The sequence below is a fragment of the Odontomachus brunneus genome, unplaced genomic scaffold (assembly GCF_010583005.1).
Source record: "Odontomachus brunneus isolate Ranch 3 - 2012 unplaced genomic scaffold, Obru_v1 Obru_scaffold_049, whole genome shotgun sequence".
Taxonomy (NCBI): Eukaryota; Metazoa; Arthropoda; class Insecta; order Hymenoptera; family Formicidae; genus Odontomachus; species Odontomachus brunneus.
This window is the reverse complement of record NW_022639499.1, coordinates 1211420-1236413: the sequence shown is the minus strand read 5'-3', so window position 1 is coordinate 1236413 and position 24994 is coordinate 1211420. Positions and strand designations below refer to the sequence as shown.

General features: G+C 35.9%; 4 protein-coding genes across 6 annotated transcripts; 2 read left to right on the top strand and 2 right to left on the bottom strand.

The window, feature by feature from the left end:
* Positions 1 to 1322: 1322 nt before the first annotated feature.
* LOC116845190 (transmembrane protein 184C-like) lies at positions 1323 to 8362 on the bottom strand. Its single transcript, XM_032817596.1, has 11 exons — positions 7904 to 8362; positions 7437 to 7732; positions 7066 to 7102; positions 6701 to 6978; positions 6403 to 6609; positions 6062 to 6277; positions 5545 to 5844; positions 3017 to 3213; positions 2453 to 2716; positions 1892 to 2154; positions 1323 to 1816 (listed from the first exon to the last, which is right to left on the bottom strand). The coding sequence occupies exons 2-11, from the start codon at positions 7676 to 7678 to the stop codon at positions 1607 to 1609; spliced, it is 2214 nt and encodes a 737-aa protein (XP_032673487.1). The 5' UTR covers positions 7679 to 7732; positions 7904 to 8362; the 3' UTR covers positions 1323 to 1606.
* Positions 8363 to 8472: 110 nt separating this feature from the next.
* LOC116845150 (zinc finger protein 37-like) lies at positions 8473 to 15095 on the top strand. 2 transcript variants are annotated; one of them, XM_032817516.1, is made up of 8 exons: positions 8473 to 8967; positions 9283 to 9628; positions 9682 to 10221; positions 10326 to 10482; positions 11092 to 11310; positions 11392 to 11534; positions 12658 to 13301; positions 14492 to 15095. In XM_032817516.1, the coding sequence occupies exons 2-8, from the start codon at positions 9386 to 9388 to the stop codon at positions 14508 to 14510; spliced, it is 1965 nt and encodes a 654-aa protein (XP_032673407.1). In that variant the 5' UTR covers positions 8473 to 8967; positions 9283 to 9385; the 3' UTR covers positions 14511 to 15095. The 2 variants fall into 2 exon arrangements, with proteins under 2 accessions (XP_032673407.1, XP_032673408.1); XM_032817517.1 differs by having other exon boundaries at positions 8475 to 8967; positions 9703 to 10221.
* Positions 15096 to 15577: 482 nt separating this feature from the next.
* LOC116845149 (Bardet-Biedl syndrome 7 protein homolog) lies at positions 15578 to 23342 on the bottom strand. Its single transcript, XM_032817515.1, has 16 exons — positions 23191 to 23342; positions 22760 to 22976; positions 22432 to 22646; positions 21301 to 22342; positions 20175 to 20373; positions 19913 to 20081; positions 19277 to 19353; positions 18932 to 19184; positions 18594 to 18859; positions 18293 to 18482; positions 18132 to 18212; positions 17920 to 18063; positions 17725 to 17846; positions 17554 to 17663; positions 17109 to 17388; positions 15578 to 17031 (listed from the first exon to the last, which is right to left on the bottom strand). The coding sequence occupies exons 4-16, from the start codon at positions 21440 to 21442 to the stop codon at positions 16902 to 16904; spliced, it is 2163 nt and encodes a 720-aa protein (XP_032673406.1). The 5' UTR covers positions 21443 to 22342; positions 22432 to 22646; positions 22760 to 22976; positions 23191 to 23342; the 3' UTR covers positions 15578 to 16901.
* Positions 23343 to 23411: 69 nt separating this feature from the next.
* On the top strand, positions 23412 to 24993 carry LOC116845156 (anaphase-promoting complex subunit 10). Of its 2 annotated transcripts, none has more exons than XM_032817530.1 (4): positions 23412 to 23969; positions 24077 to 24329; positions 24400 to 24692; positions 24777 to 24993. In XM_032817530.1, exons 1-3 carry the CDS (start codon positions 23945 to 23947, stop codon positions 24689 to 24691), a joined length of 570 nt encoding a protein of 189 aa, XP_032673421.1. In that variant the 5' UTR covers positions 23412 to 23944; the 3' UTR covers position 24692; positions 24777 to 24993. The 2 variants fall into 2 exon arrangements, with proteins under 2 accessions (XP_032673421.1, XP_032673420.1); XM_032817529.1 differs by having other exon boundaries at positions 23412 to 23975.
* The last annotated feature ends 1 nt before the right edge of the window (position 24994 follows it).

The following is a 24994-nucleotide window of genomic DNA, read 5'->3' as shown; positions in this document are numbered from 1 at the left end:
GGGGGGGGGGGGGGGTTATCGCGAGAATCAGCAATTATTTCTGAATTTTGTATAGGTCCCTTTTTTCCATATAACAAAATTTATTATTTGCACTCTACAGAAATTCATGAATATTCGAGAAGAACGGACAACAATAAAGATTGCAATAAAAACTTGGCTATACTTTCCCACCGATGGAAGTATCGATTATGTGCAAAAATTATTTTTAAGTTTTTTTTTATTTATGTTTATAATAAGTTTTATCCAAATCCCTTCTCGGAAAAGATTATGTACAGTGCGCGAGGATCGTTTGTTTCCAATATCTGTTTACGCGCAGTTTAAGATGCGGAATTTATATACATTATTATACATAGGAATCACGTAATTCTGTTATATCTGGGAGCTGGTCATGTAAGGCCTTTTATGATCATTCATGCATGTCAATCGTATCGTGCGAGATCGATTGAGAAATTATACTTGTGTGATATAGAGAAAATCGGATGAGAGATAGTGTGCGACATGATTTTTACTTAAGTAAGAAAGACTACGGTAGACTTTCGCATGCACCGCATACGACTGGTATTGAAAAAGATATTGATGTATAATTAAGGTACAGGTTTATTAAGAATATAATTTTTATTAGAAAATTATAAACAAAGTCTAGTTATATATCTCAAGAAGTTATAATATAAAGTATATTTACCATTTATTGGACAGTCCACAAGAATCGAGCTATTAGAAGTAATTTTTTTACGCCTCACTTAAATCGACAAGTAATACTGTAATTGACAAGAGCCGAAGCAGTACTAATCGACATCTCCGACGACGAATATTCGTTCAGAGAATGTAGCATGTTCGTTCAATTTAAGTACGTTAAGCAGGGAGATTGATGTCACTTCATTAATCCCAAGTGTGTTGCGGAAGTTAAACAAATTTAACAGTTATATATAAACATAGATTTTCCTTCAAATTATCGACGGGGTTCGAAACCACGAAGATATGATTCACATCCAAGCTACTGCAAGAATTTAAATATCTTTTCGTCGAAGAGAACGCTGTTGCAAGTTATGGAAAATTAGCAATTATTGGTTCTGGATTTATAATATGTGGAGTGATTGCACCATGGACATAATATGCATGGACTGCGAATGCCCTATGTTCTGTCGTCTAATAAAGTAAAGCCAACGTCTAGAAAGAGCGAGAATAGAGGGGTTATAGTTTTCTTCCTATTTTGTCACTTTTTTGTTGCGCGTGCATCCATTTCTCGTTTCAACACCCCGACTAGACTGGCAAGTAAAAGTTTTAAATTTTATCGCACACTTTGTCTGTGCAGAAAGAGACAGAGAACAGAGGGGCTGTACATATTGGCTTCTCTTTTCTGACTATGTGGAGTCTACTATATATATTATATCTATGGTCTCTACATGTTGGCTTCACTTTTCTGGCCGTATGCGGAGTCCATATATACTACGTCCATGGATTGCACTACCGTGTTCCCATTGATATATCGTTCGACTTCTTGCAGTAGCTTGGTTAATCTATTTCTCGAATTTTGTCTGCCAGCAGACACTTAGTCGCAAACTGTCACTTCCGTAACTTATTCGAGCCCTGTTTTAAGAAATACACTTCAGAGAGCCATTTTCATATACAATTTGGGATGCGGATTATAATCTATCAATTTGAAATCCTCGGCAACGAAATCGTCGATATCTTTGATCTCCCGTAATATCTTCAATTTAGGAAAATCTTGTGGTTTGCGTTGTATTTGTTCTTCAAGAGCGCTTACATGGTTGACATAAACGTGACAGTCTCCCATGGTATGTACAAATTCTCCTGGCTGAAAATAAAAGAAAGTAGATAATACTGTTCTCGAATTCTTCAATATTCTTTACAACAGGAACAGATTCCTCACCTTTAAGCCAGTAACATGAGCAATCATGCAGATCAGCAAGGAATATGATGCTATGTTAAACGGTACTCCCAAACCCATATCTGCGCTTCTTTGGTAGAGCTGTGCAGACAATTCTCCATTACTTACATAAAACTGGACAAAACTGTGGCACGGTGGCAATGCCATTTTTGGTATATCAGTTGGGTTCCAAGCAGTCATTATGATACGTCTATCATCTGGAGAATACTTAATTTTATGAATAACTTCCTTCAGTTGATCAATTCCTGGAAAAATAAACATAGCTTAATTTATTCACACTGATTTTTAGTTACACTAGAACAATATATGCGTGCGCTATATAGCTAATAAAAAACAATAAAAAATGTAAAATAAAACAAATTAAAATATACTTTAATTAATTAATAATTATAGGGAAAGACAGGGAGAAAAGTGGCAACAATTAAATCTCTTACATGCCTTTTTTTAGAGAGGAATATTAGGAATATGCTATATTGCTGACTGATTTTGGGGAAAAAACCAGCAACTTATTCAAGGAATATTAAGAATACTTTTATGAAATACCTTGTCCTGTATAATCTGTATGCATATTCTTGTATTCTGCGCCGTAATATCTCCATTGAAATCCATAGACAGGTCCTAAATCACCTTCTTCTCTGTCAGTAAAGCCACAGGAATCTAAGAAAGCACGTGAACCATTTTCATCCCAGATGTGTACACCTTTATCTGTTAACACTTTAGAATTTGTTGATCCTTTGATGAACCATAATAACTCTTCGACTACTGCTTTCCAAAATATTCTCTTGGTTGTCAGTAATGGGAAAACACCTATTGGAATAATATCTTCAAGTAAATGCCCTCAATTTCTATATAAAGTAAAAATACTAATTCCTGGGCATGTTTGTTATCTTTATATTATACAAAAATTTAAACTTTTAACATAGAATATATGTATATATATATATATTCTATTTTTGAAAGTTTAAATATTTGTATTTAAAGACCAAAATAAGAAGAATGTCCAGAATTAGGGTACATGTCCAGGTATTGGTACTTCTACCTTAAATTTATGTAGAATATATATATATTATTTTTACATATAAACATTTTTATATTATGTGTATTTACCATCTTGCAGTCTAAATCGTAATTGTGTACCAAATATGGAATAAGTATCAGTACCAGTGCGATTACCCTTTCTTGCTCCAGTTTTAATCACTTTCTCGAGAAGTCTCAAATATTGATATTCCTCATGTTCTTGATTTATAATTTCCCCATTCGTTTCCTTTTTATCTTGCATCTCGAATAATTTTGTCTTCACGTTATTTTACTACCTTTAACCTTTACTATATCACGTTATTATGTCCCCAACACAACAAAATAACTTCGCAAAGCTTGTTATTAGTATATTATTGTTATTAGCTTGTTGTTAGTATAGGAAGCAAGCAAAAGTAGCCTCAACAAATACAATAGAATATTATATATCAGGATATTTAAGCTATCTGAAGAAACATACACGTATCAATTATTTGTGCTGACAAGAAAAAGCTAAGGAAGAAAAAGCGCGGGCAAATTATGGCATCACGGAATTGGTGAAAGAAGGCGGCAATATACGAAATGTATTATTCTTCTTAGCTATCTTTTCTGTATTTTTTACTCGCGATTTAAAATTTAGAAAATACAACAACGCCAAATCAAGAAGCAGCCAAATATAAAAAAATATTTATAAGTATAAACTAATTTATAATTATAATAAACTAATATAATTATAATATAAACTAATTTATAATTAGTTTATATGTTTAGAGAAAAATATTTTTTAAAAATACAAATTAATTTATAACTAGCTTATGTGTGTGTGTGTGTGTGTATGTATATATTCTAAATACGAACTAAAAAGAATGAAATATTTGCAGAACAAAGAGATAGCTTTCTGCTTGGAAAACTAGTTTTCAAGGGCTGATTTTTGTAGTAAACGTACACAGCCTTTATTTCTGATACATATATATACTGTAATTATAAAATAAGTTTAAATTATAAATACAGTGCGGATTATATTCGCGTGTGTACGTACAAAGCGAAAAGGACTGCAGATATTCTGAGTGTCTAATATATCGCGGATATGGCTCGTTTTTGTAACCCTTGTTTAATATATCGAGAAAAATAAGACACGGCATCGTCAGTGGCTTCCAGTTTCCGATTGAAGCATTCTCGAGTAGAAAATATCTTGTCTAAATAGTCGCACGAAATGTCACGCATAAACAATTAATTAAATATTAAATGATCCAGCTGAACATTACACGCAAGGTATATTCGACCCGAAGATGCTCGCCCCGAAACTGAAATGCACTAACGATGTCGAGTGTGTACATTTGTCAGACGTGTCGAACAACCGTGACACATTGGTCGTCCAAGGTATATACAAGTATCATTGTACGAATGGTATTTTTCTACGCATGTATAAACGTATATACATTATTTGGTAGTACATCATTGGTAACATAAAGCGTACGAATGTACTTTTGCAAAGTAATCAATGTAAAAAGCAGTTTTCGTTTCTCCCTTAAAATTCGTCATTTGTGTTGACGCTGTATCAAATTTCTAAAAGTCTTAGATCGTCTTAGATTATACAGATTATCGCGTAACCACTGGATGTCCCTTCCACTAAAGATTCCTCGATTGACTCAAGAACGACATTAAAATAAAAATATCAATGCCTCGATATCTTTATCTTTAAATACGAATATTTAAACTTTCGACACATATATATATACGACTATATATATATTGAATGTATATATATAATTTGTTAAAAATTTAAGTATTCGTGTTTAAGGTTCCTGGCCACAGAACTCTTGATTGATGACGTTAGAAACGATAAAATACACGCTAAAATTTCCTGAAAAAACGTTGAAGTAAAAATTTCGCTTTAACAATCAATAAACGACAGTGAAATTAAATGTGTCAATGCAATTTTCCCCTTTAACCCACTTTCTCTCAGGATTTTGTCACATTAATTTTACGACTACTTATTGATTATCAGAGTAAAAGAAAAATGTTCAAACTATTTTAGAGGTCTGCTTGATTAATTATAAATATTTTGTAAACATATCAATTTATTTCATTTAATATATTTTGCGAGAATTATTAACGTGCGTTTTCTACTTTTTGACGTTCATAAATCAAGATGGCCGTGGCAAGGAGCCTTAAAAGATCAAACAAGAGTGTCTAGAGTTAGATGTGTCCAGACACTGGTACCTTTGACCTTATAGAAGGAAAAACGTACGAAGGGGGGGGGGGGATCGCATTGCTCAGTCAACTTCAAATTTGACACATAGAAAAATTTTACTTGTAGTCGAATTTCAGTCAAATTATCGTTAAATCAATCGCGACTACAAAGGTATATTGCATGATCATGAAATTATCCCGTGCAATTTCTTATCCGGTACGAACGCGATACATATGTGATGTGACAGCCACAGTGTATGACCACGACGATGATTTGTACAATAGTGCGGGAGAGCGTTGTTGCAAAACTATATATTTTTCCTCGCTTAAAAAATAATACTAAGGAATCATCTCTCCGCTAAAGTACGCCGGTCTCGTGGAGCAACCAACGAGAATCGTTCCAGCACGGATGGACTTGGACACCTGGCTACGTGTTGACGGCATTACTATTATCCTGCACATCCACCATCGCTTCCTCAAATTCACTGGCGGATGGATTGTTATTGTTCGGCCCGACCTCGGCCGTGTGATAGCCCGAAAACGAGCAGGCCGGAGCGCTTCTGGCCGTTGCTACCGCGCCCTCGGGTAATAGCGAAGTACGCTCTGTCGCGCTTCCCCAGGCTTGCTGATATGCGCCGCGTCCGCGTATCCTGCGACTTAGGGACGAGCCGACGACACCCAAATGTTCCTTTATGTCGTTATGTACGTCGGAAACATCCCACATTGCTCTGCGAGGTAAAATGAATGTTAATTTGTGGAACTTTCGCGATGATATTATGGTATCTCTTTACGTTGCAGTTATAGATTAAAGTTGCAGTTATAGTTAAGTTTTAGATTAAAATAGCTTGTAACTAAAAACTGAAAGAGTGAATATTGGCTCTTTTTTTCTTACATAATATAGATACACACATTGATTTCCTCTCAAAAAGAACACGCTTTACATACCTAAATGCATCCCACCATGCTTGGCCTTGCGCTAAATTGACAAATGGTTTGTAGGAAAAACTGTAATGATGCGCTACCGCGGCTAAAAACATTTCTATGCAAATTAGGAAATCCTGCAACTTTGACGATATATTCCTGATGTAGTCTGTGTCGTCCGTTTTAAAAATGCTAGATATAACGTTGAGGTATACTAATAAAGATATTATTACTCCTTGACTGCAACAGAAGATATACATATACATATATTTTGTTTCTGTCTCTATTTACATCATATTTATACTACATTTATATCACATGTCTATATTGTATTTTTGTATGTACGAACATTGTGTAATACATACAAAAATGAGAAGAATACTACAGCTTTAATGCACAGGAATTTTCCAACTGGTTTCATTGGCTTCAAGGCTTCTGCATTGGCACGATAAAAAAGTACCAGACAGTACATGGCAACAAATTGTGACAAATTATTTAGAGCAATCATATATGGAAAAGCTACATCTCCTCTGAATTCACCTTCTCCGTAGACACCGTTCAATTCGCAGATACTACAAGAATACACAGAGCAGTCAAATACAAGACCATGTTGTCACAGTATCAGAGAATTATTACAGAAAATTACAAGTGGACTTCTCTCACAATGATATTGCAGTTGTTATAGGCCTGACTGCTGTATACTGTAAAATACCATGCTTGCACATATGTACAAATTCTCTTCCCATTTCCCAATCGGGAAGACAGCATAGAGGGAACATATGATGTACTTGAGGAGAGATCTCCAGTCTATGCTCTAATTGGTGATCAGCATTTAGATAGGCCAATAAATACATCATAAAATTGTATATTACATAAGCTTCGTAGCATTCTCTTAAACTGTCCACGTATATACTGCCTTCGGGATATACCAAACCTAACCACTGTTCAAATAGAAAATATCCATTAAATAAATAAGTAGGTACTTCACTTTGTTTCTAACATAAAAGAGATTTGGAACTTTTCCTTACAGCATTCACCGCATAAATTGGTACCATCCATAATATCCTGAAAAGTAAGAACATATTTTATGAAATAAAATTTATCCTCAAGTAGAAAAGTAAAAAAGAAGCAACAAATAAATCAAGTATAAATTTCGCTGAGCAGTAAATAAAATTTATCCAAAGCAAGAACATTTTATGAGATAAAATTTTTCTTTAAGGAGAAAAGCAAAATTTAAGTAATAAAATAAATAAAGTATAAATTTGAGCAAGTAAAAGTTATTCAAGATAAGAATACTTCATGAAAAAAGATCTATCCCTATTTCTTATACCACTTAACTAGAAGAAACGATAAGAAAAAGTAAATCTGTATACATTCCCAGCATGATAAAATACCTCACCTTATTATGTATTTTTGTAACCTAGGTTGCGTATAGTATATCATATGCTGGACAATTTCATAAAAGGCAATAGGCAACGCCAGTAAGACAAAGGCGCCACCCACCAGAGCATCCTGCTTCTTGAAGCCAGTCTTAATAGAATTAACCAACAAGATTGGTACAAGTATAACAATGATTAGCGCATATAGGCAGGTCAGCACAGGCAATATCCATAATCTCCAGCGTCGACAGATCGAAGCCATCACTCTGCGATATTTTGGGCACCGTCACATAATTCCAGACTGGCTGGTCTGACTCTGCAAGTGCAAACGATAGCAGTGGCTGTAAAATTTCATCACCTGCAACGACAATGACGCGACGTGGTCGGAAATTGCGCGGGGCTCGCGACAGACTGATAGAAATCACACATCCAAAGTTCATATCGCACTTTCGCTATCGACCACTCGTGCAACCACAATAATATTTACTTGTTTAAAAACGCGACACCGCTCGCGTCTCAGCGCTCCTTCGACAAGAGGACCTCGCGCGAGATCCCATTCATTATTCGCTCCTCAACGACAACGTTACGAACGCCTCTGCGTTTCAACGTGACAGGTTAAAAAAAAAAAAGACGCGTAAAAACTGCTTAGCGAGAGAATGAATCAGCTGACAATGACTGCGTATACGTAGGTGCGAGCTTCCTCTTAACCCTTCACGATTCGTCTGACGTAATGCGCATTTAAATTATTTACTGTTTCGTCACGACGAATTAATTCCTGAACGATGGCGACGCCACCGGCCGACCTGTCCGCTGGCTTGAACGCGGTTGTGTCGCGCCGAAAAATCACGCAAACGCTACTCTCGCCGTACACACTAATTTGACATTCCGCGATATTTTGCACAGCCATTAGAAACCGGAAGGTCGCTCGTCTCGAAAAAAGGGCAGTGACCAGCGTCGCCAAAATGCGGACAAAAAGTTCTTCGAAACGATGCCGAGCGCGATGCGAAACGAAAGCTATTGGAACATTCGGTTCGTTTCTTGAATCTCATCGTGTTGTTTGTATAATTATTCATTTATTAGATAACATTATTATAATGTTAACACGATGTATCTGTGATAACCTGCTTTGCGTTAAATTCATCTTATTTGTGATTGTACAATAATTATCGTCATTGTGCAAAATTATTATCGAGAGGAACACGCGGAAATCGGAGAGGAAGAGAGAGGAATTGGCTGATTTTTCTAAGCAAGAAAAATGTTACAAAAGGCACAAACGTGATCTCGCCCGGCGAGACAGAGACTTTCGTCGCGACTCTCGACTGAAGTTGCCAGCACTGCGTGTTCGCCTGGGAGGGATACATCCGGTCTAATGGCGTCAAGAGCCAAGCATTGTTGTCACATTTTGTCCTACAGTGTTTCAATATTTTGCATTGTTTACGTCGCTTAGATTGCGCGAGAAGAAGACAAGAAGCGCAGCCGGTCACGCGGATTACGATAAACGGAAGTGGGAGTGAGCGAATTTGTACACGTGTAACGTGTATCAAGATGAAGGTGAGATTTTCTGAGTGCTCCGGGTGCAGTGACCTTGGTCTCGCTGTCAGCTCTAAAGCACGTATCGGCGGCAAATTCAAATTTTGTCGCACACACACACACACACACTCGATTCTCCATTCTGCCTTCTCACGCGTTTTCCCTCATTTTTTTCAAAAGATTTTTTGCGAATAACTTGCTTCATTTCAAGTACTGAAAACGCAAAAGAGTATAGAAAATTGTTTTCATTTCAACCTTTAATTAATCTTTAATGTAATTTTTAATTGTAGAATGTTAAAGAACATCAGTCTTTTTAAATTCACCTTTCTTTCCTAGATACAAAGAGCTGATCTATGTAGATAATTGGATGCTATCTATAAGAACAGATAAGCTTTGAGAGAAAGTGATTAATTGCTACTGATATTGGGAATATTCCAACATGGAAGTCACAACAGAAGAAGCACAAGCGGTGCTTTTGGAGGGAATGGAAGGTGCTCAGTATATCACCATTCAGAGAGCTGATGGAGAATCCTTGAGCAAGGGAGTACCACTGTTGGCACTGAATGGTGAATTAATCTCAGAAGGGATGGTTGTAGACATGATCAATGCTGGAGTCGGTACAGACTATGGCACCGCTACCCAGTATTATGAGGATGATTTGTTGTCACATGAATTGACAGAGGTTGTAATATGCTACTTAATATCCAGGAACTATATATTATAACTTGCATATAGAATGTGAATTGTGTGATGCAGGAGGACCGTAGACTGGCTGCGGCTTTGGTTGCGGTGCAGTTACACCAGCAACAAAAGCAACAGCAACTACACATTCAGTCTCAGCACGAGGACCCGACTTTACCAGACGTTTCTCACCTAGAGACCTTAGCACCGGTGAATTCGTACGCCATTCAAGCTGTACCAGAACCAAACGCCCCCACCGTGTACCCGACGTTGCAGCCGTTCAAGAGAATCACGCAGAACGTAAAGCAGGAGTTCATCAACGTCAAAAGCGAGTACGACGTTGAGGTTTCTGCGGAGAGCAGTGAGGACGCCACGTCGGCATCTGGACCTAAGAGAACCTTGCCGCACAAGAAGAGGATACCTCGTAAGTTGAAGCAGCAGACAAAGAAGAATGCTGCGCGGAAGGACAGTGGCAAGTCGAATCAGGAAAACGTAGCAACCGACTCCGCCAATGAGACCCAGGCTAATATCTTCAAGTGTGAATTGTGCAGTTCGAAGTTCAGCAGTCAGTTGAAGTTCTTCGAGCACTTGAAGGTATATTGAAGTTTAATCAAACTCCAATATATACAATATACAATATTAACATCATAATATTGTATTGTTTATTTTGCATAAAAAAAATACTGAATAATTTGCAGGTGCATTACGAGCCGGTCAAACAAGAGACGCGAATAGCTCAAGCGACGAATACTAATATCACGATATCAGTACCAGAAACAGTGCATAGTTTAGATAATACTGTAATCGAAGAATTCAGCGAACCTGAGGACCTAATGGAGGGTATTCGAGGTGTAGGTGAGAGAGAGTGTCTTTGCATTGTAAGGCTCCTTACATGCCCGAAATTCCTGCAAAGCACATCAAAATAAAAAGATATATTCATATGACACTTGCACTCGATGAAGCACATTTCTAATAATACTTTGAGCAGTTTTCTTTTGCTCTGACAATCAATAAGTAATCATAAAATTAACGTGATATGCACCCTTCCTGTTCAACCTTAATTTTCTCAATATTTTTTCACGTTAATTTCACGACTATTCCTCCACTGTTCGAGCAAAATGAAAGCGCTTAGACTATTTTACGAGTCTGCTCGATCGACTGCAAGTATCATTTTGTAAATATATTTTATTTCAACGCATTTTGCAAGAACTTTTAACGTGCATTACCTCGCTTTTGACGTTATCAATTAAGATAACCGCTAGTAGGACCCCCGATTTGATCCGCTTTTCGAATACGCGTTTAAACGTTATTCGTTTAGAAACATCTTCATATATATCTGTGAATGTATATGTTCTAAATACACGTTTCAACATTGTCTTCGTTTAAACATGTAATATGGAGCCTTAACGTTTACGTTTCAACACTTGCTATAGACAGTCGTCATTTGAATTTCCCCATTTCCAGTGGAGGAAACCGGTGCGCACATCGACGACGACACAGAGTCTCCACTGCCCACCGCGAACAATGAGCCAACCATGTGGACCATTACCGACATCACCGAACAGGCACAGAGGGACCATATGAGAGCGTCCGTCGTTAGTGAAAAAAGCTTAGACGAGAAAGCAAAGACTGACATTCCGCAGACGGCTAAAAAAAAGAAGTCACCAAAAACGCGAAAGTCAAGTACGTAAAGTTTCTTAAAAGGAATTTTTGCAAGTCGGTGAAGAAATGCCAAAGAATTGTAAATTCTTTTTTTTGTCGCAGCTGACGAATTAACGTGCCCTCAATGCAATCGTTCATTCCACCATAAGAATAGCTTAGTCTATCACATGCGATCTCACAGCGGAGAACGGCCGCACCAGTGCGAGATCTGCAGCAAGCGTTTCTTTGCTGCCAGCGCGTTGAAGGTGAGCATTCCGTTGATTTTAAATAATGGCACTTGCAACAATCTAATTATATCCCGAAATAAAAGGAGAAAGGCCTATGAATACACAGCTATTTGTGTAAATAAGGATTTTTTAAGAAGTCAAGTTAAAATATTTTTCTTTAATTTTTTGAATTTAATATTGCGTATCACAAACGTTTTAACTGAATTTCTCTCTGAGAAAACTTTACACAAACAAGTATCTGCGTCTAATTCTTCTAAGTTTGCCTTTCTCCTATCTCGTAATTGAATAGCAAAGTGCCTTTTAGTATATTAATAATACACATAGTGTATTTTATTAATTCTAATTTACATAAAAAATAAAAAGGCTCAAAATATATAATCAAAATGAAAACTTTAAAGGAAAATAAGAACCAATGTTATTGTTAAAGCAATATTTAACTGTGTTCACATTTAATACATAAAGAACTTTTTGACCCCAATTATTTGGATGCTTTCCACTAACAATAAATAACAATTTTAAACTTAAAAATTTATAGTGTGTCATAACGTACTATAATTTGTAAGCGTTATGACGGTATACATTTTTAAGTATAAAGTTACTTATTGTTGAGGAGAATCCAAACGATTAAGACCGAAATATTCATTATACAGGATGAAGCACATAACTGGAACTACTTTGATAATGCCATAAATATTAATTTTAACGAAAGTTGTCCAAAATGAATATTGTGTGATTTGAAGGAAGCTATACAATACACTTCACATTTTTTATCACTTCTAGTATCCAAAACTTCATCATCACCTCCAGATTTTTAAACGAAAAGCAATTTTTATTCTGTAACAAAAATTGTAGATTAAAATAAATTCAATCATATTAAATAATATGACCTTCCGACGACTCCTATCCGATTTATTGTATTTTGAATGTAACAATCTATTAGTAAGGCTCCAAAGCGAAGTGATTCCAATTACATACTTCACTCTGTACATCAAATGTCTCTTTTTCTTATGAAATATATATCTTTCTTCTTAAATATCCTTATTATATCGCTGTAATAACAGTTGGCTCTTACTTGTCCTTCATTTTTCATTCTAATTCCAATTGTTAATTCTAATTCTCTTTCTCTTGTCAATGCGCACAGGTGCACAAAAGACTTCATAGTGGCGACAAGCCGTACAAATGCGAGGTATGCGGGCGGCATTTCCGGCAATGGGGCGACCTCAAGTATCACGCGACGAGCATTCACTCGGAGCACAAGCAGTACCAGTGCGAGTACTGCGCCAAAGAGTTCGCTCGGAAATACTCGCTGATCGTTCATAGACGTATCCACACCGGCGAGAAGAACTACCGCTGCGAGTACTGCAACAAAACGTTCAGGGCGAGCAGTTACTTGCAGAATCACCGGCGCATACACACCGGCGAGAAGCCACACCCATGCGCCGTGTGCGGCAAGCCGTTCAGAGTGCGTAGCGATATGAAGCGGCACATGCACACGCACTCCAGGACGAAGGGCGACAAGCCGTTAAACAGAATCCTCACGGGCAAGACGGTGGAAGAGGAGGGCGATAAAGCGGTGCAAGCGCAGTCGATTCAGGATCTCGTGAGAGATCTGAAGTTAGAGGTCGAAGCGACTGGAGTGGTGAAAATCGTGCCACCGGACGACAATCCTGAGAGCATTTTGCCTCACACAGGCGGACAAAACTTAGAGTATACCGTGACGCCTACAACAGACGCAGCTACCGACAGAGATCCCCTGGAAGCTGCTGTACGAACCAATGAAAATATGTGAGTAACGCATTTATCTGTCTTTATCGAGCTGATCGATTTTATCAATTAATGATAGGTCTTCTTTTACTAACAGTGAAAAAGATTAGCTGATCAATACGTATTGCGATAATTTAAAGCTAATTGCGGGAGGAAATCTAAAGTTACCCGGCAATCTCAAATAAATAATATATTACCATATAATTATGATATTCTACGTGATATTCTACGTGTGTGATAGACAACGTGAAGACTATGTATGAGATATCACCTATGTAGACAGTTAGTAATCTATAAATGTCGTTTAAAAAATATACGACTTACTCAAAAATCAATTAAGAGAAATTAAATTTTTATTTTACATTTAGAATACTGATGTAAATTTATGAACGTTGTTTTCTAAACAAGTTAGGGTCCACAGAATTTTCTGATTATATTCTTACTTATACAGAGAGTTAAATCTATCAATCTATCACATAAAAATTTCATGCAATTTATTATCTTTTTTAAACACTACATTTATAGTTAATACCCGAAACAGATATTGAAACTGTCTCACAATTCAATTACTCTTTTCTGTACATTTTAATGTAACTTACAATATTCTACATAATTTACATTGTCTACATGAAAAAAGACTCTATACAAGACGTCTGACAATTTATGACACACTCGTTGTGTGCAAGTAGAATTTATCAAACAAAATTTCTCTATTATTTCGCAAACAATTACGTAAAATTTTGATTAAAGAAGCAAATTTTAATTAAAGAAAGAAATTTAATTAAAGAAGATTGATAAATAATCACACACAATAAATGAGCAGTGATGGTGGCAAATTTTAATTAAAGAAAGAATTTTAATTAAAGAAGATTGATAAATAATCACGCACAATAAATGAGCAGTGATGGTGGCGTATGTTTATACATTAGACCAAACTGAACAAAAAAATACTGTATCACTTTGCAAATGATCATGTAGATTTTTAGTTATTGATTAAAGAAGATTTGTACATTATAACGCACAATCATGTAGTAACCTCCTTTAATTAATCTTAATAAATGCTGGCGTTACACTGTCAAACAATTTTATTCTCTCCTATTATTGGATTTAAATTCTTATCAACAACTCTTATAGCTAATCATTTTCATTGATTGTTCGCCATTAAAGCTTTTGTAAGATTCATGTTTTTAATCTACTATGTTTTTTTGCAGACAATACTATTTGATATAATCTTGAAACGACATACACGAAGAGAAAGTGTGCTCTGCTGTACAATAGGATCGATCGTACAACGGCGTGTAACTCAAGAGGTTCATAATGCATAGATCGTGTTTCGCAAAATCATGGATGTCAGACTGTTAAATTCTGCAAGTATATTTATATTTAAATTATTAGAATTTAAAGATTTAATGTAAAGGGATTAAAAGAACTGAGTTGAAGTCGCTTTGTTGTGTAGTTGGATGCATTAATGCTCTGGTTCTACTGTATTCGCAAAAAGATTCAACGGTTCTGTTGGACAACCGGCTATTCCTTTTGTATTTTCTTCAAGAAAGACGTTGATTGCATGAATCTATGCTTAATTCAGTGTGTGAACAGTGTTTGTTAAATACCATAGAATAATTTGACGATTGGAATACAAACCCTTTGAAAAGCGTTAATGCACCCAATTGTACAAGTCATATAAAGTTTAAAATATTGTATTGTTTACTTTTGGCCAATTTAATATAAATGACTGATAAGTAAACCGTATGAACGCACTGCCTACAAGTAATGTGTAGCGTATTTTTTCAATTTTACGGAAAGGAAAAGCAAAAAGTAATTTGCATATAAAACTGAATACAAAACCGGACTGTTATAGTTTTAGGAAAAGAAAGAACACACAACGGATCCGTAAAAATTACATATATATAATATATATTTTATTATAATATATATATTATAATACATAATATTATAATATATATAATATATATTATGATATATATAGTATATATTATTTATATATATGATATATATAGTCAGTAGCACAAAAGCATATATGCTGTTTTTCCCGTAATATAAGGTCTTTTCCAAAATTATGAACATAGTCTTAATGTACATTGTATGCATTAAAGTGCATTTATCCAGTATAGCGTCCAGTCCTCTCCATTGTTAAGCAGTGGTGTAGCGAGAAAAAAGTTTCGGGGGAGGCTGTATTTTTTATTTGTGACGAGCAAAAAAAGGTCATCCGAAAAAATTTTTCTCACACTAATAGCATGTTCGACTAGCCCTGGGTTAATCGCTCCGAGAGCGATTAATAATGTCATAAGTCTCTAGCCAATCATAAAGCTTATATTTGTTCGACCAATAAACGTAGGCTGAATAACCCAGAGCTAGTCGAACATATTAGCGTAACCCAGAAAATTAATTTCGGAGGGGGGGCTGCAGCCCCCTTAGTCTCCCTCCCTTGGCTACGCCACTGTTGTTAAGTATACTTTAGCAGCGTCAAAACATGCTTTCAACAAGATTTTCTGCTAATATCTAGGTAATGATTTTTATATTGTGCGAAGCTGATACGACAATTGTTTCAAAGTGAACTCGTTTTCCCCGAAGCTTCATTTTCATGGTTGCCCACATGTTTTCAATGGGATTAGTGTCGGGAGATTGTGAGAGCCAATCTATTGTAGTAATGACGTTTTCACGTGTCCATTCCGGAAAATCTCGTTGAGAATATGCCTCGACGCTGCCAAGACATAATGCTCAATAATGGAAGAGACTGAACGCCACACTAGATAAACGCGTTTTAGTGCGTATAATGTACATTAAAACTGTGTTCACAATTCTGAAAAAAAACTTTGTATTCTAAGAAAAATAGCGTTTGTAAGAAAAATATTCTTGTGCCACTGACTATATACAGAGTGTCTCCAAGTCTAAACTAAAAGAGTGAATTCAGCACGCCAAAACAGGAAACTTTTCTTTTTGGTACTTTAGGCAAATCTAAAATATACCGCTTCCTCAATTTAAAATAGAATAAAAATGAGATATTACTGTTCTTACCAAATATTTGGTTTTACCAAATTCAGGTATTAAAAACATAAAAATACTTATTTAAACAAAAAGAAATACGTTTTGAAACATTTATTTTAACAACGTGTTAGTTTTATAAAAATTGTTTCGTCGTAGGTTCTGAGATGCAGCAACACGACGCTACATTGATCCATGATATTTTGAAAGAGATTTGAAGAGATTAACTGAATTTGATTTTTGAGACTCGACCAAAGTACCAAAGTACCAAATAGAAAAGTTTCCTGTTTTGGCGTATTCATTTTTTTTCAGTTTAGATATGCAGATCTGAGATACCCTGTATATACATATACATACGTATATACACACGTACACACACACACACACGTACACACGCGCCGCGCGCACACACACACACACACACACACACACACACATATATATATATATACACATATACGCATTATACTGTAATTATAATACTAACCACGACTGTACATTTTTAAGTGTAGACAATTTAACGATTTATATTGTGAATCGTCGTTAAAAAAATATATTTTCTACTTGAACATGTTTATAGAAATACATTGGTCCACTTTTTACCAATTTCCGAATGCTCTAAATTGCCGCAGGTATTAAGGTCGGCATGGTTGTATCATTTTTACCAATGAAAACTTGCAAGATTGTGGTCAGGTTTTTGGATTCGAGTGCATCTTGGAGCTTCATCGTAGCCTCTTTGCCACTGATCCTGTTATACAAACGTTTATATGGATCACGATTCAATTGTGATTTTTGCAAAAATCCTAATTCAATCTCAGCTATTACCTTCGAGATCGCTTCGCCCGTTCCCAATCCACGTACAAATCGGTGATTATCGCGTTTAATCTGTTCAGAATTTCTGTGTCCTTCGCTATAAACGACTTTGTCTCCGTCTCCTTTTGTAATAATTCTTGATACTCAGAGCACAAATTCTCCTTCGGGTTGGACTTTAGTTCCCACTCATCGAGAGCGTCCAGAATCTTTATCTTCTGGGTTAATTCGTGGGCTGCGATTAACCGCGGGAGAATCAGCTCCAGTACTCTGGATACGCTTCCCTCCGCTACCTCTGTGAGAAAATCTTCGTGCAATTTATTCATTTTACAATTAAGTTCTTTTATTAAGTTCTGAATTTAGTTTTAAATTTACTGTAAATCTCTTTCTTGAATTTAGTTTTAAATTTATTAAATTCTAAATTTTGTTTAGAACATGGAAGAATCGCAGCATTAATTACCGCAAAATACGTCCAACTTAATTTTACGTTTCGTCGCCTCCTTGGTCAATATGTCTCTGAGAATTATGATGGTGGATATATTTTCGCCGAGGAAAAGCGCGCTTCCTTTCCTATGATTCATCGAAGGATTAATTGCGTGAATGTAAATTTGACTTTACGTTACAGACTTACTTATACTTGCATTTCAGGACCGTTCCGATGAAGGACGAGACATAGACCAATACAGCTTCACCGTCGTGAATGTGAGGTCTCTCGGGTACGTCCGGTAATGCTAAAGAAAGCCACGCATGCATCTGAATGAGAGAAGAATCCGTGAAGAACGTGAAAAAATTTACAGCGATAAAATTAGCAGGACGAAGTCTTTACCTCGGCGATCGTAAAGTTACCATTTAACTTTAATTCGTTGAACGGACCATTGGACTGCGTGGTGTTGTCGTCGTCGTGTTGTCTGACATGCAGAGACAGGGCGTATATGGGAACTAAGATCTTGCGGCAACGTTTTGGCTGTACCTGGGAACGATCATCAATATTTAACGACGTGCATGTTTTTAGAAATCAGAGAACGATGTTCGAAGTACCTGGGACGTCACGTAAATTTGCAGAGTACCCGGCTGGCCTTCAATAGATCTCAATCGCATCTCAAGACGATTCGTGTTGATCTATTAAAATTATTTCTCGCATGAAAATTACGTGAAAGTTCCCGAAGAACAACGTAAAAATTCCATACACATAAATTTACCTGACATCGATAAGTAGCGAGGACGAAATTGCCATCTTTGGGATTGCAAGCAGATAGACTGATCACTGCGCTATTGTTCTCAGTGTCCAACAGGTCGATAGGAGTGTCCGACTGTATCAGAATATTATCAATCGACGCGTCTAGCTCTATGGACAATGAGTACGAAGCGTCCTCCTTGTGTAACACCATTCTACAAGTGCACACTTTACGTTTAAATTTGTATTTAAACTAGAAGATAAATTGATTTTATATTTTAACAGAGAATCAAATAATTGCAAATAATTTGGTTTCTTTTAATCACTTGTGATTCACTGCTAGTATTAGAGGTGCCAAGGGGTCTGGCATGTAATTGGACGTTTCCTTCTCTTCGGCAAGTCTCTCGTGCAGTTGCTGAATCTCCAGTTTCAGCCTAACCAGTTCAGCTTCACTCTGTCCCGCTTCCAGCAGCCCAGGAGGGCTAGTGGTCAATCCGAATATCCGGCCCGAATAAGTCGTAACGAGAATCTCGGCATAATTAGCGACGCCTATTATCCCGCCCACGACTGTGCTGATACTCTCCCCGGCGTTCTAAAATAATTATCGCAATTTCGGATTAGTCTAATTGAATTTGACAAGATCCTCATATTCGCCATCGCTCACATAATGGTAGCGCAGAGTAGAAGGCACATCTTCCTCGGGAAATGTGTACACCTCGATCACTCCGTCTTGCCGACCCACGAGAATATCCATGCCGTCTTGCAACTCGTAGGTATCCAATGAAGTAATTCCCGAGCCCGTCGAAGTCAACAGCCAAGTGATTCGGAGCGTTTTATTGCCCTGAAGGATCAATAGTCCGATCCTACCGTCTGCGGTGCCAACGAGAACGCGGTCCTTTGACTGTATATCTCCTTCTCTGAAGTGACATGTGACATCGCGTTAAACTCGATATGATAACTAATTTATAAATTATAATATATTCGATATAAATGTCAGTGACACAACCACCTGTATATAGAGAGCACCGTAGGAACACTTGGCAATCTCAGAACCGTCGGGCTTTTCGTACCGTGCAAGACGCGCACCTAAGTAACAAGAATATATATTGTGCAGCGATTCTATATATTAATGAGTTAACGATAATAATTATGCAAGTTACAAGATAATTTTCTTACAAACAGAATTGTATTTTTTTTCAGATTTCCGTTTAGAGAAGGTCAAATTCGAATATCGAACAGCTAAGAGAAGGCTCATCGAAATGATATTTAATAATATTTTCCATATTTAATAATATTTTCCTTTAATCATTTCATAGTACTATCCCAGATAACACAAGACGTTGAAAAATCATTCTAAATGTCCAAAATAATATTAAATTGATACACAAAATTTATCATTTAAAAAAATTTATCATTTTCTATTAAATGTTTAGAAAAGTATCAAGTTATACTAAGTAATTCTTTTAAAAATTATTGACCATTCGAAATTAGAAAATTTTGTTTTCTATTTTATTTGACAAACACGACAAATCTTTTGCAGCATAATAAAAGCTTACGATATCCTTATGAAATTGAAGATTAATGAAATTATTGAAGATAATTTCAGGAAGTTTCATGCTATCTGAGATCAGTTAGACGATCTTACCGCGCTATCCGCGCAAGCTAGAATAGCGTATACCGCACTGTATTCTCCAGGCAAGAGCACGACGTCGTGCAACATCTCCCCGGCCAAGTACGAGTCAGCGTCTTTGCAGTCTCTATATCTGTGATAGAGATCGCGCGCGCATGCTGCGAGATCCGCACCATAGACATACCTATGTGAGAACATTGGACCATTGATCACGATTGTGCGACAACGAAGAACGCGAAGAAACTATTGGATGGAATCACGAGCGTGTGAGGCTTACAGCGCGGAAATCGGATCTATAAGGCTGGTGTCAAACTCTAAGAACAGCTTGCCCTTTTTCGTGAATCCCTTTACGGAGCTGCCGTACGCAATGAAAACCTTATCCCTCAACATACCTATCGAACCACCGAGCACCATTTTGTGGATTTTTGGGCCGGGCAGGGATTTAAACGACAACTGCAGCTCTCCCTTTTTCATGCCTGCTCACATAGAACAGTAGGATTTTAGATCTTCGTCGACATACCTACTTTTTACTGCTTAATTTAGCACGCTGTGGGTCTGTGGAACCCAATCATTTTTCTAAAATATATGCTCTTACGTATACATCTATAAATATGCTTACCCAGTGTACAGTTATTACAGTTTTGGCTACAGAAAAAAGTAAATTTGAAAAATTTGTCGTGATCATTTTTTAATATAGATAAAATTTATTTTTAATATTTAATATTTAAAGATTATTTTTAATATAGATAATTTAAAGTATATATTAAAAAAGATAATTTACTCATACAGAAAGGAGTAAAAATCCCGTATGCTTTAAGAAGATAATTATATCCTAAATAGCAGAAACTTCTAAAAAATGTGTTAAGAATGTTTGAAAGACGTTTTACATTTTCAAACATCTTTTAGGTGTTCTTAACATGTCTTTTAGAAACTTCTACTGTCTGGGATCCTTATATATATGTGCAATAACTGAAGATTTAACAACTACGATCCTAATTTTTCGTTTCAGTTAATTTGATCCAAGGAGTGTCAAACTAAAATTGTTATTATGTTTCTTTTTTTTTAACTCCAATATAAGCTACGAACTGTCACAATAAAGACATTTAGTAACTGTTTTATAATTTATGCAGACTTACTGTGCATATGTCCAATGGCACACCCACTATATTTTCTAATCAAGGAAAATGTTGATGTACATTCGCTATCAGAAAGGTTGTCTGTTTTTTCTTTTTTTTTTATCAATTCAAGAACCTATTTTGTTTTGTACAATAAGGACATTCTTCTGTTGAAAAATAAATTATCCTATTGGGCAAGACAAGATGGCTTCTTAAACTGTATGACAAAAAAAAAACAGAATCTTTCGGACGGCGAATGTACATCAATTATTCAAAATACGTTATTACCGTAGATGTGCAGTATACCATCGTGATCTGCAACGGCGAACTTTTGCGGTTGCTTCGCTTCCTGGTGAGGGAATATCACAGTTGTGCCACGTGAGGTAACTCCTACCGTCGTGTAATCTATCCTCATGAGCGCTAATGTCATCGCGAGAATTAGTAAATTTTGAATTGTTCCTCCGAAATGAAATCGCCACAGATCGTCAGACTGTAATCACTTGTTAATTAACGCGTACAGCAAGCAATTGACACTGCTCTTGAATGGAATACTGGGTGAAAATATAGATGTGACGATATTCGCCTGCGACGATCAATTTAACCATAGCGACGCACGGCACAACACAAGCTAGGCCTTTGGAAATAATCATTTGCAGCGAAATATTTACGAATAAAGACGAGTTATTCTTTACTCTGGTAAATCTTCGTCTTGTATGTGCAAATTATTGAATTATTAGTACATCCTATATATTCGTGGGTTTAAAAAAATTGAGTTTTAAATTTATCTATGATCGAAGTTATGATCGATTACAAGAAAATTTCAATTTGTTCGATATCTCGATGGCGCTTCATGACGAGTTTTGTTTTTAAACATAATTAACGTTGCTGCAACAACATTTTTGTTGTGTCCAAAAATGTTCCTTTTTTCAAGTTGCTTTCTTAATATTTCTCTTTCGGTTGTGAAATGTTAGACTATTACATGCATTTCGATATTAATAACATGAACACGTGCTTTCTTGACAAAGTGCATTTTATTTCCTGTGCTATACATACTATACTGCTGTGAATACTGTTATATTGTTTGTACCACATGTATTAAGCATTTATCTGTCAACCAGTGCTTACTTGTAACAACTCAATAGTGTCCTCAGATAATTTCTTATTTTCTAAATGCTTAATAAGCGACTTCAATGATAGTACTTTTTTGTTCAATCTTCTACATTTTTGCTGATACAATTTTAATTTACTTTTCAACCTTTTTATTTCTTTTTCCTTTATTTTCAAATGGTATAATGGATCTTTGTATGAATTGCATATATCCAAATTTGTACTATGAGACAAATATTCAAATGTATATATATGATTTTTAAGTGAGCAAAAAACATAGTTAAAAACTAATTTGTCTTTTTATATTGTTACCTGTCAATGGAACCAAACTTCGTCATTCGTTGTACTTTTGGAATAGATTCATGTGTTTCTTCTACATTCATGTTCTTCGCATCCAGCTGCATATTTGTCCCTGGTAAAACTTGTTCCACAAATTCTGAATATTGTTCATTAATACTCTTCTCACATAATTCTTCTTTAATATCTTCATCTGTATCACATATATATTGCTGCTGCAGCTGCTGTTCCTTAATTGTGACATAACATTTGACTGTATTTCATAAATATATATTTCCTTGTAACTATATGCTCTCCTAACAAAGTTATTAAATATTAAAATTAAATAATACATACTACATACCATTTGGATGCTGTTACATCCATTTCTTAATGGCATATCAAATATAGTTGGTATTGTGCCTGATTTTAAATAGAATTTACCACAACCTGTTATGACATAGCACTCTTTTGCAAAATGTTGGCTGCATATAACCGAATTTTCGGTATATGAAAATTGTTTTATTTTCTCTTCGATCACTGTCAGCCATTGTTTTCTTTTTATTGTATTCTTTGGTAATCTAAAATTATACACAGTCCTGTTGTAAATATATTATCCAAATTTCTAGAAACTTGTGTTTTTAAGCAATTGTATTATACAAAACAATATTTTTTATGATACAAAAAATATATATATAGTATGCTATATTGATATAATATTTTATACTATAGTAATAATATATTTAACATTTCACTTTGCTCACGTTATAATATATTAATGGTATGTTTCTGTACCTATGAAATCGGATTCCGTCCGACTGATGTCTCAAACGTACGCCGCAAATACAGCAGAACACCATAATGTTTTATCTCTTTTCTTCATTGTTTACAGCGAAAAAGTTAGGTTAGGTTACTATGATGGGCTCTCGCTCTGTCATATAAGCCAAGAGTGAGAGAACAGTAGATGCAAAGAGACGCAAATCAACTTTCTCTCTCTGTCTCAAAACTGTCAACTTCTAGCTTCACTCGTTGCTATAGTAAACGCTAGGAATGCTTAGTCTATGTATATATATCGTTGAGACAACTTAATTAAGGAGGTATTTCTATTAAAAAACATTACTATCTTCAAGGATATCATCTACTTTCTTAAAGCCACCAGTCAATCTCTTTAATCGAGGATGACAAGCTTGGCCAAATTCTTTACCGGAGGAATGGCGTTGGGGCATAAGACATGAAGTCTGAAGCCATTTATTGAGAGAGAGTGGAAACATCGAAAATCGCTGGGAGTTAGAAATGGTTATTGCAATTTTTTAGAAAATCATGTAATCTGTTGCATGATTTTTTTAGGAGTTGGTGGAGTTAATTAAACTACAGGTTTTAAAATCGGAATCAGACTACGCATTGAAGATTAAATTTCGACGAATCAACGAACTTCGATTTTGGCTTGCTTTGTTCCAATTGGTCAAATAATAGTCTGATTCCGGCTTAGAAGAATCTCTTCAGAAGCCGAGACGACTCAATGCCTGAGCAAACATAACCTAACCTAACCATGAGCAACAAGGCTAACGGCAGTGGTAAATGTACTGCAACTTCTTTAATATTTTTTATTTTTTACAATCTGATTAATTTCTATTGAAGAATTGCATTTTGTAAGATTTATGATTGAGGTCTTATCCCTCAGGTGAAATAGATCCCGTACAGGAACAATTGGCTGGCAGAGTACGAGAAGTTGGAAATTATGCGATCTGGAGTCTGTCCAGCTGTAAACCAGGGTTTGGAGTGGATCAGCTGCGCGATGATATTACAGAAACGTATTGGCAGTCGGATGGACAATTGCCACATTTAGTCAATATACAGTTTAAGAGAAAGACCACTATCCGTGACATATGTATCTATACAGATTACAAGCTGGATGAGAGTTATACTCCCAATAGGTATTTCGTATTGAACTGAGACACGTTATTGTCAGTGACAATATTCATTAATATTCTGATCAATTTTCAGAATAAGTATCAGAGCTGGCACTAACTTCAACGACCTTCAAGAAGTAGAAGTAATGGATTTGAATGAGCCAAGTGGTTGGGTAGTAATTCCCATTAAAAACATCAATGACCGCCCGATTAGGACATTTATGATACAGATAGCAGTTATTAGTAATCATCAAAATGGCAGAGATACTCATATGAGGCAGATCAAGGTGCACAGTCCTGCTCAAGATATCCTCGGTCCACCAGCACCTTATATTCCTGGACAATTTCTCACCAATGATTTCTTACGCTACGCCACTATTAGATAAGGTTTATAAATTATAAGCTCATTGATTAATAAAATTTTTATTGGGCGAGAATCGACTGAGCAAGATTGTACTCTTTCATTTTCAGTTGCCTGTAACTCGGAAATGGTTCATTTTGTCCTTGAATGTAACTGTTGAAGATAAACTGATCTCTATATTTATGAAAGACGCTATAGATGAGGAGTTTCAAAACTTGCACAAACATAACAAGATCTGAATTAGTATTTAAACATACTTACCGACAGAATATGTATGAACCACTCGCATGTATAGAAAAACCATAAACACGATCCATTTAGAACCAAC

What these genes read in the sequence shown, in the direction of transcription:
- LOC116845190 (XM_032817596.1), bottom strand. Translation starts at nt 7,678, where the DNA reads ATGGCTTCGATCTGTCGACGCTGGAGATTATGGATATTGCCTGTGCTG. An exon ending in TTACAAAAATACATAATAAG is followed by an intron (nt 7,103 to 7,436) that starts GTGAGGTATTTT and finishes CTTACTTTTCAG; the next exon opens with GATATTATGGATGGTACCAA. An exon ending in ACGATTTAGACTGCAAGATG is followed by an intron (nt 2,717 to 3,016) that starts GTAAATACACAT and finishes TTATTCCAATAG; the next exon opens with GTGTTTTCCCATTACTGACA.
- LOC116845156 (XM_032817529.1), top strand. Translation starts at nt 23,945, where the DNA reads ATGAGCAACAAGGCTAACGGCAGTGGTAAAT. An exon ending in GGCTAACGGCAGTGGTAAAT is followed by an intron (nt 23,976 to 24,076) that starts GTACTGCAACTT and finishes CTTATCCCTCAG; the next exon opens with GTGAAATAGATCCCGTACAG. An exon ending in GAGAGTTATACTCCCAATAG is followed by an intron (nt 24,330 to 24,399) that starts GTATTTCGTATT and finishes ATCAATTTTCAG; the next exon opens with AATAAGTATCAGAGCTGGCA.
- LOC116845149 (XM_032817515.1), bottom strand. Translation starts at nt 21,442, where the DNA reads ATGACATTAGCGCTCATGAGGATAGATTACACGACGGTAGGAGTTACC. An exon ending in TAGCTTGCGCGGATAGCGCG is followed by an intron (nt 19,354 to 19,912) that starts GTAAGATCGTCT and finishes CTTGTTACTTAG; the next exon opens with GTGCGCGTCTTGCACGGTAC. An exon ending in AAATTTACGTGACGTCCCAG is followed by an intron (nt 18,064 to 18,131) that starts GTACTTCGAACA and finishes GATCGTTCCCAG; the next exon opens with GTACAGCCAAAACGTTGCCG.
- LOC116845150 (XM_032817516.1), top strand. Translation starts at nt 9,386, where the DNA reads ATGGAAGTCACAACAGAAGAAGCACAAGCGGTGCTTTTGGAGGGAATG. An exon ending in TGTCACATGAATTGACAGAG is followed by an intron (nt 9,629 to 9,681) that starts GTTGTAATATGC and finishes ACTTGCATATAG; the next exon opens with AATGTGAATTGTGTGATGCA. An exon ending in TTGCTGCCAGCGCGTTGAAG is followed by an intron (nt 11,535 to 12,657) that starts GTGAGCATTCCG and finishes CAATGCGCACAG; the next exon opens with GTGCACAAAAGACTTCATAG.